Here is an 18410-nt window from a genome sequence, read left to right as displayed (position 1 = left end):
AAGCCTGTTTCTCAATGTACTATATCAATATAAAAAGCAAAAACAATCAAGAGAATCACACAGGAAAAATAAGATTTTAGTAGACATTTTCCACCCTGCTATTTTTACCAGTGGCTAGTGCAGATTTTCTTACCTGTTGTTGACCTGATAGTTGAGGTGATGTTGGAAGAGCCCATCACAGGGATACATTCATCATCTTGGGAATAACCTGCCTGAATGGCCCGCAGGTAACTGTGACTCCTTGTTCGGAAGCATCCAGGGAGGTCAAGGGCATCCATTGCCTGAGCTTCAACTTCGCTAAACACTGATTCACACACCGACTCAAATTGCCCATTGACCTCTGCTTCACTCATCTGAATAAATAACAACAATGCATTTGATTTTTGACTTGCTTTGTTTGTGATCATCACAGCTTCAACATCTCTCAAGTGGACACCTGTGCATTAATGAAGAACTGTTTAGCAAATAATTAAAGATTAGAAAGCCCGTCTGAACACATTTACATTTTAGCACCTTACATTAGCTATATACAGTATGTTCCATGCAATAAGCTATAGGTGACTATCTTTAATTTCTATTTGGTATTGTTATGTTTAATAAATATTAAGAACCATAACAGATTAGAAAATCTGTCCACCAGCACAACTGGGGAGTCGAGACCCATTCTATACCATTTAATTGTAAGTATTTACCCTAGCCTGCAATGGTAATGGAGAAGTGGGCTGTGTCATTCTTTCTGTGCACAACCTAACAAATTAACTAGCTACAAAGATGTGTGCATAGTACCATTTAAAGGGGATGTTGCAGACTGTCCTTTTCCTTTTGCTATGAGGGAACTCCAGGAAATATTTGTGTCACTTAGTGCTACACTTTAAAAGCCCAAAGTGTGCTGATAGAAAAAGAAAAAGAATCACTTGCCACTTTCGTTGAAACAAAACGGATGTGTCTGCAGCTATCAGTTGCTCTTGCTCAGGATGGTGTAGTATTTATATGTGACTGAGTGCTAACCCTACAATCTGGTTTATTAAAAATTGTCAACAAAACCCAGTACCTGGTCCACCAGTAAGGCCATTTTTTTAATTGGGCACAATTAGGAATGTAAATGGAGCAGCAGACTAGAAACACAATGTCTGTCCTTAGCTTGGGGACACCCAGGAAATCATTTACAATGGAAAAGATAACAATGGATAAGATGGGAGCATAAAGATGAGGTAAACAGTAAGCTGTACATGGACAGTGCACGAGGCAGGGATTGATTTCTACAATGTGACTTGGTCAAACCCCAAATGCATTAGTGAAAGTAATGTGAGGTGTAACTGAAAATGAGGGAGAAGGGTTATGTAGCTTTGGATGTGTAATATGCCCCATATCCACCTCTGATGGTTGAGACGGATCAACTCAGCATAGTTTTGCAGCATGCCAAATAAAGAAACCAAACTGAAACCAAGTGGAAGAGGGAAGTGGGGAACCAAGTGGAAGAGGCCTCAAAGGAACCCTAACATAGTGGTGCTGTGACTTGGATCGGGGGCAGGTAACTCATATACACTTAGTATGGGGCTCGCAACCCAGCATAAAGAGAAATAGCAATGGTAGAGTTTAAGGGTTTAATATGAGGAAGTTAGCATCATGCTGGAGAAGTGGGTTAAATTTAAGGAAGGATCCTATAGAAACAGATTAGAGTGAGATTGGATACAAGTGAAAAAGGAGCTCAGGTAGTCAGTTTTTAAAAACAGAATGTCTGGAAGAGCATAGCAGAGGTCTGTTGAATGTCACTGGCTTTAAAAAAAAAAAAAAGACCCATTGACAGCCATAAAAATAGTATCTCGTTTGCTTGCTTTTATCTTAATGCAAAAAAAGCCCAGAACAAAGCAGCAGATTTACAAGGATTATTTCTAGTGGTTAAAACTTTACAAACAAAATGTGTTATCTCGAGAAGTAAATGCTAAAAGCATAAAAAGCAAATTGAAGTTGTAGAGGAGGTAACAAAATAAATAGAAAAGATTCCTAAAAAGGAGAGAAAAAGCCTGCAGACCAACAATGTCTATTACTTATTTGCATAAGTCTACAGTAAAAATCAGCCATCCTTAAAGGGCTGACTTTAGTGAGTATAGCTGTGCAGGCAAAATATATGAAGTTAAGAAATAAGTGCAAAAAACATAAAAAATAAACTTAGACCTCTGAGGAAAAGTCAACTAAGAAAGGTGTTATTCTAGGAAATAAAATAAAAGACGGTCCCAAAATAAAGTAGCTAGTAAGGTCTAGGGAAGTGTTTTATTAAAAAGTGAAAAAACTGATATGAATACTTTAAAAATTAACAAATTAACACTGAAGATCTTGGAGGAGACTATGTTGTCACAAGCAGTAAAAGTAATAAAGTGTTAAAAAGGACTTTATTACTTTTACTACCCTGAACTGTTTAATATATAAAATGTTAAAAAAGGAAGAAAAAGAAAGAAAGCTTGGTTTAATAATGAAACCCAGGAATGGTAACAGAGTTCTGTGCAGTGATGCTTAGTGAAATTCTTAGTAGCCTGATTATATAAAGGGAAAGTCAAATGGTGACAACTGTCACAACTATCCTTTTCTCTCCAAGATTCTTTACAATGTTTAAAAAGGCTATTTTGTGTCTGTAATAAATTAACTGTACTGACTGCTACAGGTAAAGGGACAATCTGATTAAATTGTGTGATTATGGATGAGTTAGTTGAAATCAATGAAGGAATTAGTATTTCTATATGGTTTAACCACAAATGTACTAGTGGAAATGTAGTCTGAGAACAACAGGCCAATGTAACCAGTGTAAAAAATACAATGAAAACACAATGCAAGGGGCACTGATCAGCAAATTGTGAAAGAATTTTTTTTAAAAACTGCCTGTCAAAAAAGTGAAATTTAATAACCAACTTACTAATCTCAAATGGCTAAAAAAAGAGTGAGAAAAAGTAGTAACAGTAGTAAAAACAAAACTTAGCTAAAATCAGCAGCTTTTTTGTAGCGTAGCTATTTGAGATTTTAGTTGCTAAGTATGGGTTACATTCTATATAATGTACATTAATGCTGTAATTGCTTTTAAAAGAAATATGGTATTAAATCAATACGTTCTAATAATAATACCTTGTATAATATTTAGGGGATACATGCTATACAATATAAAAGCCACTGTGAGTGACATGGATCAAGAAAACTTGCCCTCTTTTTTCACCACAGAAAAGTAAAAAAAGAGGCATAAGACAGGCAATACTAGTTGGAGGAGGGTAAGAAAATTAACAAGGGACCAATACAATGAAGCTAAATGTAAAACCACAGTGTGAAGAAGTTTATTATCCATTCTCAAATACTGTGGCAAAGATAAGGTCTGGAAAGGCCAGTGTCTTGCTGTTGGCACTGAGGGAACACTTCTGGGAACACGTGTATGGCTTGCAGAGTTGCAAGGATCATTCCATTCTGGAGAAACAGTCTCCAAATTTCATAGTACAGATGCGATGCTTGGATATTGGTGAGTAAAAACTGCCTATGCGGGTTATAACAAATATTGTGTGGTGGCTGAGGACCACTTCTGGGAATGTTATTTTAATTGGCCTGTATTCTGTTTCACTCCCAAATTTTCTGTAGTAAAAAAATGGGGGAAAAAATAAAATAAAATAAAATAAAAAAAAAGCAAAGTTAAAATTGCAGAAGGGGGCTTTAAAGGCAGATCAAGCCTATAATATTATGGTAGGGATCTACTACAGACTATGAATTCAGGAAGAAGGGGGCTTTAAAGGCAGATCAAGCCTATAATATTATGGTAGGGATCTACTACAGACTATGAATTCAGGAAGAAGTAGATGAGGACTTTTTTAAACAGCTGACAGCATAATACAGAACACAGAACTTGGTGGTGATGGGGAACTTCAACTATCCAGATATCTACTGGGAACATAATACAGCATTATTTTTCTTTCAGAAAGTAGAGAAAGCAACTCAGGAACAGACTGTTCTAGATTTGATTTTGACAATTAGGGAGGAGCTGGTCCAGAATTTGAAAGTGGAAGGCAGCTTGGATGAAAGTGATAATGAAATGAGGCAGTTCATGATTACAAGGAATGATAGGAGGGAAAGCAGCAAACAAAGGATGATAGATTTCAAGAAAAAAACAACAAATGGTCTGGTAGCACTTTATAGTCTAACAAAACATGTAGATGGCACAGCCCACTTCTTCGGATGACCGTTTTTTTCTGTAACAGACTAACTCAGCTAGCCCCTGAAGCTCCAGATTTCAAGAGGCAGACTTTAGCAAATACAGGGACTTATTAGGTAAGATCCCATAGGAAGCAAATCCAAGTGAAAAATAGTTCAGGAGACTTGGCGTTTTTCAAATTGATATCATTTAGAGCACAAGAGCAAATTACACCACTGTGTAGAAAAAATTGAAAGTATAACAGGAAACCACCTTGGCTTTGCCAGGAGATCTTCAGTGATCTGAAATTCAAAAAAGAATCCTACAGGTTGAACCTATCTAATCCAGACTTCCCTAATTTGGCAACACCCCAATCCAGGTCTGGAGCACTCATAGGGAAAAAACAGTTGACTGGGGCCAGGAATTTTGCTGAATTAGGGTTGAAAGGAGCCCCAGAGCCCAGGAGGAGAGCCCCTGTGCGCTGGTGGGCCTGGATACTGAAGCTGCATAGGTGTGTTGGGCCTCTGGAGCTCTAGCAATGGTACCACGGTGCCCAAGGGGATGGAGCCATGGAGCAGTGGTGGTCTGGGGACCAGAACAGCAGAGCTCCAATGGGAATAGAAAGGGGTTGGTACCCTGGGGGCTGAAGCAATGGAGCTGTGGCAGCCCGAGGCCCAGAGCAATGGAACCTTGCGGAGGTGGAGGCAGCAGCCGGGAGCAGAGTGGCAAGCATTGTCCTCCCCTGATCTGGCCAATTCCCTAGTTTAGGACTAGTCAGATCCCAAGATTGCTGGACAAGGGAGTTTAACCTGCACTAAAAAAGTAAAAAAGTGTCAAATTACAAAGGATGAATATGAAAAGACCACAAGCATGTGGGGACAAAATTAGAAAGGCCAAGGCATAAAATTAGATTAAACTAGTTAGAGACATAAAGGGAAAAAAGAAAATATTCTACAAATACATTAAAAGAAAGAGGAAGATCAAGGACAGGGTAGCTCATTACTCAGTGAGGGAAAGGGACAATAACAGAAAATGTGAAAATGGCAAAATTGCTAAATGCCTTTAGTTTCAGTTTTCACCAAAAAGGTTAATAGCAATCAGACATCTAACATTGAGAATCTCTGTGAAAATGAGGTAAAATCTGTGGCTTAAATAAGAAAAGAACATGTTAAAAATTATATAGACAAATTAGAGGTCTTCAAGTCAGCAGGACCTAATGTGATACATTCCAAAATTCTCAAGGATTTGATTAAAGTGATATCAGAGCCATTAGGAATTATATTTGAAATCTCACGGAAGATGGGAGATATTACAAAGGTCTAGAAGAAGGCAAATATAGTGCCAATCTATTACAAAGGGGATTAAGGATAACCTTGGGAATTACAGGCCAGTCAGTTTAATGTCAGTACTAGAAGAGGTAATGGAGCAAATAATCAAGCAATCAATTTGCAAACACACAGAAATAAGAAGATGAGTCCCAATCAGCTGGATTTGTCAAGGACATGTCATGTCAAATCAACCTAACAGTTTTCTTTGACAGAGTAATGAGCCTTGTGGATGGGGGGGAGGGAAGGAAACGGTAGATGTGGTATACCTTGACTTTAGTAAGGCTTTAGATATGCTCTTGCATGACCTTCTCATAAATAAACTAGAAGACTATAACCTAGATGGAGCTACCTAAAGGTGACTGCCCAGTTGGTTGGAAAAACTGTTCCCAGAGAGTAGTTATTAATGGTTCAGACTCATGCTGGCAGGGCATATTGAACAGGGCTGTTTCAAGGAGGAGGGTGAAAACTTCTTTACTGATGGGGATAGAACAAGAAGCAATGGGCTTAAACTGAAGCAAGAAAGGTTGAGGTTGGACATAAGGAAAAAACTCGTAACTGTGTGGTAGTTAAGCACTGGAACAAATTGCTTAGGGAGGTTGTGGAATCTGTCACTAGAGGTTTTTGAGAACTGGTTAGACAAACATCTGTCAAGCATGGTCCCATTATTACTTAGTCCTGACTTAAGTGCAAGGGACTGGACTAGAAGACTACTAAGGTGGCTTTGAGTCCTGCATTTCTAGAATTCTATATGGAATTACACTCCAATGGGCTACATCAGAAGAAGTAAGGTTGCACACCCTGGTTTGTATACTGAGCCTATTATTAATAGTGGTTCAAATAACTGTAACTACTGAGTCTTGAAAATGTGTTGCTCAGTAATTCACTTAAAAAAGAAAGTACAGAAAACAGAAATATAACGCAAATAAAACATATGACAATATAGAAAATAAAAATAAAAACAAAAGCAGTGGAATGTTGGCCCAGCTTGGCACGAATAACTGGACATAAGTGAGACCTCATTTCTTGAGCGGTAAATGGATCAGCAGACTTGAAACAAAATGTAAAATAGGTAAGCTAAGAAAGAGAATGTCTGTACTAACTAAGATAAGAGGGAACAGCCAGGAAACTACTTACACAGGACAGGATAACAACGGATAAGATAAAATGGGAACATAAAAATGAGAAGAATAAGTTGTACGTGGAATAAGTCTAACGTCAGCACCGGGCAAATTAGTTTAAACTATAGTAAAGAATAAAATTGTCACACACATAGATGAACATAATTTGTTGAGGGAAAGTCAACATGGTTTCTGTAAAGGGAAATTGTGCCTTACTAATCCACTAGAGTTCTTTGAGAGGGTCAACAAACATGTAGACAAGGTGGATCCAGTCGATATAGCATACTTAGATTTCCAAAACCCTTTGACGTGGTCCCTCACCAAAGGCTCTTAAGTAAAGTAAATTGTCATGGGATAAGAGGGAAGGTCCTTTCATGGATTCATAACTGGTTAAGAGACAGGAAACAAAAATGGTAATTTTTCAGAGTGTCCCTAAAGGGTCTGTCCTGGGACCAATCCAATTCTACTTAGCCTATGTCTACACTACAAAGAAAAGTCGGAAAAAGATACGCAAATTGTGAACCACAATTTACATATCTTTTTCCGCTTTTCTTCTGAAAGAGGCTTTTCTAACATTTGGCCCATCTACACAGGGCTAAATGTCAGAAAAAAACCCCTCTTTTGGAATATCCTGGGATATTTTTGGGATGCTGAAAAAATGCGTCTGCTTTCTGGAAAATTTTCAGAAAAGCAGACATATTCCTTGGATGCGACAGAACTTTTCCAGGAGACGTATCCCAGAAAAGCTCTGTATTTTAGACATACCCTTATTTATAAATGATCTAGAGAAAGGGGTAAACAGTGAGGTGGAAAAATTTGCAGATGATACCAAACTGCTCAAGATAGTTGAGACCGAAGCAGACTGTGAAATGCTTCAAAAAGATCTTACCAAACTAAGTGATTGGGCAACAAAATGGCAAATGAAATTTAAGGTTGATAAATTTAAAGTAATGCACATTGTAAAAAATAATCCCAACTATACATACAATATGATGGGGACTAATTTAGCTACAACCACTCAAGAGAGAGATCTTGGGATCACTGTGGATTCTTCTCTGAAAACATCCAGTGTGCAGCAGCAGTCAAAAAAGTGAATAGAATGTTAGGAATAATTAAAAAAGAGATAGAGAATAAGACGGAGAATATTTTATTGCCTCTGTATAAAATCATAGTACACCCACAACTTGAATACTGCATACAGATGTGGTCGCCTCATCTCAAAAAAGATATAGTGGCATTGGAAAAGATTCAGAAAAGAGCAACAAAATGATTAGTGGTTTGAAATGGGTCCCATATGAAGAGAGATTAAAAAGACTTGGACTTTTCATCTTAGAAAAGAGGAGACTAAGGGGGGAGGGATATGATAGAGGTTTATAAAATCATTACTGGTGTAGAAAAAGTGAATAAGGAAAAGTTATTTACTTATTCCCACACTATAAGAACTAAGGGTCACCAAATGAAATTAACAGGCAGCAGATTTAAAACAAACAGAAGGAAATTTTTCTTCACTCAGAGCATAGTCAACCTGTGGAACTCCTTGTCAGAGGATGTTGTGTAGATTAGGACTTTAACAAGAGTTAGATAGATTCATGGAGGTCAGGTCCATCAATGGCCATTAATTAGCCAGGATGGGTAGGAATGGTGTCCCTAGCCTCTGTTTATCTGGATATGGATGACAGGAGAAGGATCACATGAGGATTACCTGTTATGATCCCTCCCTCTGGGGCATCTGGTACTGGCCACTGTCAGCAGACAGGATACTGGGCTGGATGGACCTTTGGTCCGACCCAGTATGGCCATTCTATGTTCTGAACAGTGAGGGTATATCTAGACAGCAGGCTTCTTTTGGCAGAAGCTTTTCCAGAAGAGATCTTTCAAAAAAACTTCTTCCGAAAGAAAGCGTCCACATTGCCAAAGCATATCGAAAAAGTGATCTGCTTTATCGAAAGATAGCATCCACACTGAATGGATGCTATATTGCATTTAAGCTTGCATCTGACAAAGTGGGTCTTTGCCCATGAAAGCTTATGCTCCAACACTTCAGTTAGTCTATAAGGTGCTACAGGACTCCTCGCCTCTTTTGCAGATTCAGACTAATATGGCTACCCCTCTGATATTTGCATTTAAGCTGTGATTGCTAAGGACGGAGTGGACACAAGGGCACCTGTGCTTTTTCCTCTTTCCTCTTCTTTCACAAAAACTCTCTCTTCCGCATCCTCACACGCCTTTTTCCAAAAGACCTCTTTCAGAAAAGGTGTTCTTCCTCATCGAATGAGGTTTACAAATGTCGGAAAAACCCCTGTGTTCTTTTGATTTTCTTTCGAAAGAACGCAACAGCATTGTGGACGTAAGTGAATTTTTTTTTGAAAAACGGCCGTTTAAAAAAACCCAAAAAATCCCCTGCTGTCTAGACGCACCCTGAATGGAAAGTGTATGATGTACAAGTATTGGTTCCTACAAAGCAACCATGCCAATGCCAAAATTAGTGGTGCAATGTAAAGTGAATGTAATGTATATAAAAGGGAGGGAGTCTCTTTACTTTTGAATGTGAACTATGCTCTGTGCCCACTCCATATGGTTGAGTCTGATCAACTAACTGTAACTTTTCTGTATGTCAAATAAAAGAATGTGAGGGACAAAACTGGAGTTTTTCTGTATACTTAGGGAATGAAGTAGAAGACATCTTGGGGAAACCCCATCAAAATAATCTACTCTGTACTGACAAATTATATAAATGCCATGTGTCACAGCCTTACTTGGTGTTAACTGGTGTTGCTCCATTAAATAAAGTGAATTATGCTAATTTAAATCATTCTTTCTAGCTCTACTGATGTCACTTTTTTATTTAACCAATGATAATATAAATTGGACTTGTTAAAAAAGAGCTTCATTTTACTTTGCCCATTGACACTGGACAGTAGTTTCAACACGAATGTATATGTTTCATTCTGGCATAATTATTAGGAATGTACTACATGTCTAATTGTAGCACTTGGCTCAGGATTTGGAAATGATATTCATCCAAAGACAAATTAGAAGCTGAATAATGGAGAGAGCAGTAAATGACAATGATATGTATTTTATTTAATAATTTATTAAAGCAGAATCAAAGAAACCAAATAATATAAATATCTAGTCAATATCATAACCTCACTAGCCTCCACATCTGAATGATTTGTTTTTTATTATATATTATATCACTAGCTCTCATTCATTTTCGAAAAAATCACTGCAAGTTTTCCCATAGTTTCGATAGAAGCATACAGAAATTTCATGCAGAACATGTGACCATGATGAAAGGCTATCATTCTAACTTTCTACAAAGGAAGCTTGGAAATTAAATCCACTCTGAAATGAATTATTTTGTCCTTCCTAAAATTATCATTTTTATATTTCTAATAAAATTAAGTTGACTACTGAAATCTTGGGAAAAAACGTATTCTAAATAATCTTTTACTTATATGATTGACCAAGAGAGTTATGATAACTTAGGCCATGATTTGCAAAAGTGAGTATAATTTTTGGAATCTCCCAGTTTAAGACACTTTAACCATGCTTAATTCAAAGGGTTAATATTTGGCACTTGTGAGAATCAAGACCTTTTAAGGCATCTCAGATTGGGCACCCACAATCAGGGGTACCTAGCAAAGGCACCATTTGGGGAGAGTAGCGGGGCTGCAGCCATGCATACTGGGACATTGCTTGCTCTTCTTTCCTTTCCTTTCCTTTATCAGGAGGCAAGGGGAAAGTACGCAGCTTGAATGCATACCTCTCCTGGTGGTACTTGAAAGGGGTAGAGGAGCAAGTGACACAAGCTGAATACTTTACTCTCACTCCCTGATAAACAGGGGAGTCAGAAGAAAGGAAGCCGCATCCTGGCATGTGCAACTGCAACCTCTTCCCCTCTGCCCTCCCAGAATGGGGCCACTGGCACCCAGAAATATCTGTCATAATCAAACACCTTGAGTCTGTCAATAATGACAGATTATTCCTAACTACCTTTTTAAAGTTTGTTGATGCTGGCAAAATAATTTAAAAATAAAGATTACAAGAACAAATATGCACTTCTTAAATATACAGTTCATCGGTATCCCTCAATTCAATCCTGAGCTTTAAAGGGTGGGAAGGGAACCAACTGAAATAACAGAAAAAACTCCACTCAACCTATCATATTGATGGAACATGAAGAGTGCAATGCCATAGAAAGGGATCAGGAAGCAGCAAAGGCTCAGAACATTTTAACTGAATATATGATTTTATATTCTATGTTATTTAATATATATGTTACTGAGCTAGAAAAGGTTGAACAGTGAAATGATAAAATATGTAAATGGCACAAAATTATTTAGGCTGGTGAAAACCAAAGGACATAGTGAGATACTGCTGTAAGATCTAATTGAGCAAAATGATGGTAAATTGGTTCCTATTCCTTCCATATGCACATTCCTATGAACTATTCTAACGAGTTAGGAAAAAGTCCTACCCATGATTATGGACAGTTCAATGTAAAACACGTACTTCATACACAGTGATGGTAAAATAAGGCAAGGATGTTATTTCATATTAAGGAATGAGCGGATAATAATGCTTAACATAATATCATTATATAAAGTGATGGTACACCTCACTGAATTTGGTCATCCCATCTTGACAAGGATGTAACAGAAATGGAAACTATCCAGACAAGGGCAATGACATCTTTGTAAAAGCATGGAGAGACTTCCACCCGAAGAGGCATTGAAAAGGGTTAGGCTTGTTTCATTTAGAGAGGGAAAGATGAAAAGGTGACACGAAAGAGGTATACATATTTATGAATGATCCAGAGAACAGCCGCTGAGCATTCCTATTCATGCCTTATTGCTATACAAGACAAAGTGGGAACCCAATGAAACTCAAAGGCAATACATTTAAAGCACTTTGTATATACATAGGTAGGCTTTCCTAAAAAGGAAATCTGGATTCTTCCCTTTTTTGGCATACTTTGAAATTTGACTCTTTTTAATCTTTATTCCATCTTCATTCCATACTAAATGCTTTGAAGCTTGAATGACTTTGTGACAACTTACATCCTCACTCCTTCAATATAAATCAAGAAAAAACAAATTTTCCATTTTTTTAGTATTTAGTCCTGTATATGTAAAAGTTTTAACAGTAGATTCCCACCTGACTAACACAGCTGGCCTGACTGAGTGTGCTCACTGCTCTCATATAGCTCTGATTCCTTGATCGGAACTTTGGGGAATTGTAGTTTGCGGAGGGATCCAGGTTGTGGCCCCCAGGCACATCACTTGCTGCTTGAAGGTAGCTCTGACTACAAAAGAAAGAGGGAAAAAAGGAGGCTATACATAAAAAAACAAAACAAAACTCCAGATGGAATCAGTTATGACACTGAAAACAGCAATTTGTATTAGCATCATAAATGCACTCCCTGGGGCCAAATTCTTGATCCATAAAGAAGCACAGTTGCTATTGAAGTCAAGGGACCTGCATCATTTAATATAAGCAGAGGATTTGGCCTTCAGATTACTACCAAAATTATTTGAAGTATTCAGCATTTTTATTGTGAATAAATATCACGAATAGTCCCCTGGCTACAAATGCTGCTACATTTTACTAAAAAATATGAACATCGATATGAACAACACCTACGGCAGGAACGGAAAGGTTTCTACAGGGATAAAATCACTCTTCTCTGTTATCCTTTTCCCATCAAGGTGCTGGATGTCAAGATGCCCTTTAGGTTAAAAGTATTTACAGAAGATCAAAATTTCCTGTGGACCAGCTAAAGAATGTGATTTGTGTAATGGCACACAGCCTACAACACATCCCTCAAGTTACTTTTCCCAGAGTGAACTGCAGACCTTAAAGCTACCACCATCACTTCTTGTTCCAGAGTATTGGTCTTGTTTAAAGAGATACTGGCTATGTCTTCTCTGCCAAACAGAGTGTTTTTTTTTAACAAGATAGATAACCTGTATAAGTTATGTTGTTCTCCTAGTGAGGATAAGGCACAAATAGGTTTAAAAAATGATGTAGCTAAGCAAGGTCAACGATATATCCCCATCTGCACTTGACATCTCCTAGCTACATCCCACTAAAAACTGCAGAGCCCTGTCTCCAGTAGGATTTTACAGCAAGATACTAAACATCATTATCTCACTGTAAAATCATGTCTTTTTAGGCAGTAAAGATATGTCAAGCTACATTAAAAGCAGCTGCCCTCAGTTCTCCTTTTGCCAATGTCTGGAGTTTTGCTACATAGGCCTACATAGGTCTGGGTGGGGTTTTTTTGTTTGTTTTTTGCTTTTTGTCTGATGTGACCGTTGCTCTCTCTTTTAAGCAACTGGAAAGGAATTTTCCCCTCACAGCCAGATTGATTGGGGTAGGGGTGGAGGTTGCCTTTCCCACAGTAGCTCACAGACCCAATGGATTGGCCAGAAGATTAAGATTCAACTTGTCACAATGTGACAAGTGTCAGGTGTCCAGGTATGTCCAGGCACTCATTCTATAGTGGGTCTGATTCCTTGATACCTGACATTGGAAATGGACTTAGGTAAAGCATCACCTATGGAAGTGGAGGAATGGGGCTGTAGAGCATGGGGATAAACACCTTTTCCTCAGCATCCTAACACTCAGATGAGAGGAGGACCATAGTTCCCAGCAACAGGCTAGGATCAGCGGTGGTGAGTTTAGGGTCTGACTGCAGCCCTCCATGGGATGGAAATGATTAAGTAAGGAATCATGCCTTGCAATGTACTAGTTGTAGTTCCTACATGTGTTGGGTCAAATTTGCTGCCTACTTACTCCAAATCCCCCACATCTTATCTTTTCTTCCATGAATTTGGGAAAAAAATGCTCATTGCTCCCTCTTTTTTAAATCTTATGTACTAGCCCTAAAGCAACCTGCACTTGTATCCCAGCACTGGGACTGGATCAATGAATGTTCACAAGGAGCAGGAAAAAGAGCAGTGAGCCTCTCCACTCATTCACAGTATGCTCAAGCATCATGAACAATCTAAGCACACTAGCAATACAGAACTCATAATGTCAACAGGTTATGTCTACACTAGACTTTCTTTTCTCTTGAGTTAATTGTCAATTGATCTGAGATAATTACTGCACAAACATTGGTTGCAAATTACAAATGTTTATTCTTTACCCCAGGTGAAGAAAAGTTCTTTGTCCTAAGTTAGCAGCATATTACTATGAATTATTGTTTGTATTACAGTAGCATCTAGGAGCCCCAATTCCAGATCAAGACTGTGCTAGGTAAGGTATGAACAGGAACACAAAGATGAAAGACTAGGGTTTTTCTTTATCCATGGCTGGTGTGCAATTAATTCACTTGAAAGTTAAAAATACACTAGTACCAACACACCCCCAACTGTTTTAGGAAACTTAAAAGAGGCTGCAATGTGCTTCCTTTATGTTGGGTTAGCATGGAGACAGTGCATATTACACCTTGGTGAACAGTATGTAGCAGCAGCTGCTCTATGCTCTGGCTCAGCACGGCTGGAGGCATGGTCTGCCCCATCACCCTACATATTGTTTGCTCCATTGCACTTCCTCACGACCTATTGTAGGGACTGAGTTAAAGTAAAGCCTGCCTTTTCCCCAAGGGAAATCCCTTTTCTGATCTCCGCATCTGCTTCTTAGCAAGCTGCTCAATGCCCTACATATATTATTGCAATTACAATTTAGACCTCCCTGGTCCAGCACCCTTGGGACTTGACCAGTCCTGGACCAGAGGATTTGCCCGATCAGGGAAGGTCGATGTTCCCCTGCTGGCTGCCCTTCTGATGGCTCCTTTCCCAGGGGTTCCCAGACTGGAGCTCCCTGCCCTGCTGATTGCCTGCTACAGCTGGCCCAGCCAAGGCTCCCAGCCCTGCTGCCCGCCAGGTGCACTGGGTTTTCCTTAGACAAGGCCGTCTGGCCACCGCCAGCCCCACTACCTTCAGGGGTTTCTCAGGGTTCCTCGCCCCCAGGTTGCCTGGCCATCACCAGCCCCGTTGCTGCAGAGGGTTTCCTGGGGTTCCCTGGCACTGCTGCCAGGGGCTCTCCAGCCGCCTAACCCCACTGACAATGGGGTTCCCTGGCCGGGTGGGAGGCTTCCCGATGTCACCTGACCCCACTGATGCTAGGATTCCCCTGCCTAGTTGCTGCAGGCTCAGCCAGGACTCCGCAAATCCTGCATTCTCTCAGCTGGCTCCCACTCCTGGGGCTCTTTGGTCTAGCAACATCCATGCCAGACTACAGAGTCCTGGATTTGAGAAGTTCAACCTATAGCATTAAAATAAATTCAAATATAAAGACATTCTTTTTTAAGTAAAATGAAATTAGTATAAAAATTTGCTGTCTAATTTAGCCTTGTTGGAAATATATTTGTGGCTATATAGTTCCATTAATAAACTTTTAATGTAATTTTCCTGCTGATCAGAATGTAGAATATGATTGACCAGACTGCAGAATATGATTATGGACTAAAATTGTCCAAGTTGTTCCCCTTTAGGGTTTAAAAAATTGCATATACTTCCCATGCAGATTCCTCGTTTTCCACTGCATCATTTGGATATGCCAAAATAACACGTGTTTAGCTATAAGACATCAAAGAGACTAGTCTAAAGAAGTAAGATGGGAACACCACCAAATAAATATACCATACAGTAAAATATACATTTCAAAAGAATATACAGACTTTAATTTGTTCTTTGCTTTTAAGGAAAAATAAACACATAGCTCAAAGTATGTCATAAGAGGTTATTAATTGTATGGACCTAACTTGAAACAGATTAAACAAGAATTATGATCCTTATTTGTAAGCACCTAAGTGCATACTTACATTAGGGATAACACCTACACTTATGCTAAACACATGCTTGAGTGCTTTGTTGAATCAGAGCCTCAGAGACTTATTAATGAAAAAAGCAATAATATCCAGTTTTTATTAAAACCTTCTGAATCTTTCAAAATGGAACTGCATATTTTTAGTTGAGTAAATTGCCTCAAGGTGGGCATCCAAATATGAAGACACATAGGGACAAACATTCATTTGGCATAACGTTAAAATATGCCAATTTTTCAAAAGTGGTTGACTGCTGTTTCAGGATTTCTTAAGTTTTGGATGCTCAGCATCAGGCATCTCAAATTGACCATCCAAATTCTGTGCCCACTTTTGAAAATTTGACCTTATAATTAGGGCTGTGAAGCAATTAAAAAATTTAATCATGATTAATCACGCAATTAATTGCGTGTTCTGCCCCTTTGAAATGCTGCAGCGGCATTTCAAAGGGGCAGCACTGCAGAAGCCCGGAATCAGCTAGAGTCCTCAGTTGACCCCAGGCTCAGTGAAGGCTGCCTTTTTGAAATGCAGAGGTGGTGATATAAAGGGGCAGCACCACAGCAGCCCAGGATCAGCTGGAGTCCCCATTTGGGACCATTGGAAATGCCAGACCACCACTACAAAGGGGCAGCATAATGCAGAGCCAGGAATCAGCTGGGCACTGACACTGATCCCGGGGTTCCATGATGCAATGCCCCTTTGAAGTGCCATTCCAGTGCTTCAAAGGGGCAGCGCATTAGGAGCCTAGGATCAGCTGGGAATCCTAGCTGATCCCCAGCTTCTAGTGTGCTGCCCCTTTGAAGTACCGGAGCAGCACTTCAAAAGGTCAGCGCAGCATTAACGCCTGCGATTAACATGTTAAAAAAATTAATGCATTAATCCTGCCTTGCGTTAATCGCAGGGATTAACACTAATCAATTGACAGCCCTACATGTAATCCTCACCAACAAACCATTTAACTCCAAGGAAAAAGCTTCATATTATTTTGCAACCATCTTTCATCTGACACTACTTCACATGACTAGCTTGCAAAGTGATTACTTGATGAGCGGTAGCAGATGACTGTCCCCAAAAGACAGATGTTTGTATAGGGGTTTATCATCTCCATATGAATGGTCCCAAATATCAGCCTCTTAAGACAAAGAGATGCTCCAAGGGTGCAGCTTCTGCTGTATCCACAATTCTTCCAAAATAGAGCACAAAGAAGTCACCACTAGATAAAATGATGTTGGAGTTGGAAGGTTTGGATAATAAGCTGACAAGAAGAACCTTGCTTAAACTCAAACCAAGCCCAAATTGCCCTTATTCTGAAGGCTGAAAAAGCCTGGAGTTTTCGTTATGCTGTTTAAGCTATTTCTGACCCAAGAAGCAGCAAAAAATAGCAGAAATATCAGTACTCAGTCTCATTGTTTCCAGTCCTGTTTGATATAATCAAAGGGTGTGGGGGATCAGAAAAAGTTCAAAACTTTGGCATTATTTATTAGAACCTCCAAAATTTCTGAGATGCATATATTGCAATTATGAATGTACCTGCTTTAACATGCTATCTATCCCTTTGCATGTTAAAAGCTAGAGTGTCCCTCTGTGGGTCTACAAGAGAAGGGAAGAGGAAAAAGGATACACAGAGGTTTTGTCTCTTCCAACTCCACTGTAATAAAAAGGCACAAGTGCCCCTGAGTACTGCTGTAGGGTGGAATCACCACACTCTTGAAGGATATCATGCAAGAAAATGAGGAAAAACAACCCCCCAACCTCAGCTGTGGGTGAACACTTTTCACTAAGGGTATGTCTAGACTACATTTATTTTTCGGAAAAAGCTACAGAAAATGCACTCCGCATTGCACAGCTTTTTCTGATCCTTTTGTTGGAAGAGGCTTTTCCAACATTGGCCCGACTAGACTGGGCCAAATGTTGGAAAAACCCCTCTTTCAGAAGCCCCCTTATTCCTCGTAAAATGAGGAATACAGGGGCTTCCGAAACAGTGTTTGCTCTTCTGAAAAAAAAAAAAAAAAAAAAAAAGCAGAAGAGCAAATGTGTCCCTGTGGTTACATGTAGTCTAGCCGTACCCTAAGTGATCACTCAATAATTGACTTATTAATCCTTGTCCTTAAAGGAAACTTGCGAAACACTTTCAAAAGATGAGGCTGGAGTTTAAATTCACAACTGTGCTAGACACTAAAAATCATGGGCTGAATAAAGAATCCGGATTTATGGTTTATTACAACAATCTGCAACCCAGTAATAATACACCACACCAGTTACTTCCCCCCACCCCACATACTTTCTTTCTTCTGTATGCTATGTCTAGACTACATCCCTCTGTCACCAGAGGGATGTAAATTAGACATACTGAAATTGCTAATGAAGCGGGGATTTAAATATCCCGTGCTTCATTAGAATAAAAATGGCCACCGCTTTTTGCTGACGCGGCAATTTGCCAGCAAAAGGCGGCAGTCTAGATGGGGACTGGTCAACAAGGAAAGCCTTTTCCGACCAATCCCTTATGCCTCGTGCAACAAGGTTTACAGGATCAGTTGGAAAAGGCTTTCCTTATCGACCGATCCCCGTCTAGACTGCTGCTTTTTGCTGGCAAATTTCTGCATCGGCAAAAAACGGTGGCCATTTTTATTCTAATGAAGCGTGGGATATTTAAATCATTAGCAATTTTGATATGTCTAATTTACATCCCTCTATTGCCTCTATGAGTGAAGGGGATGTCAATGCCCCACTTTACCTTTGAATGGTCACTTAAAATATATAACAACGGCTATGTCTAGACTGCAGGCTTCTTTCGAAAGAGGCTCTTTCGAAAGCATCTTTCGAAAGAGCCTCTTTCAAAAGATCGCGTCTAGACTGCAGGCGGATCTTTCGAAAGAGAAATCCGCTTTTTCGAAAGAGAGCACCCAGCGAGTCTGGATGCTCTCTTTTGAAGACGGCCTCTTTACATTGAAGAACGCCTTCTTTCG

At 39.3% G+C, this 18410-nt stretch overlaps 1 protein-coding gene across 1 annotated transcript in view; it reads right to left on the bottom strand.

The window, feature by feature from the left end:
* DLGAP2 (DLG associated protein 2) overlaps positions 1 to 18410 on the bottom strand; it is a 466399-nt gene that overhangs the window by 70613 nt on the left and 377376 nt on the right. The window contains exons 7-8 of the mRNA XM_075923576.2: positions 11769 to 11916; positions 134 to 353 (exon numbers count right to left, since the gene is read on the bottom strand). Of these exons, the coding sequence (XP_075779691.1) occupies positions 134 to 353; positions 11769 to 11916 (368 nt within the window). The remainder of the gene's footprint in view (positions 1 to 133; positions 354 to 11768; positions 11917 to 18410) is intronic.

Source organism: Pelodiscus sinensis, chromosome 3, assembly GCF_052426305.1.
Source record: "Pelodiscus sinensis isolate ZL-2025 chromosome 3, ASM5242630v1, whole genome shotgun sequence".
NCBI lineage: Eukaryota > Metazoa > Chordata > Testudines > Trionychidae > Pelodiscus > Pelodiscus sinensis.
This window is presented reverse-complemented; position numbering and strand designations above follow the sequence as displayed.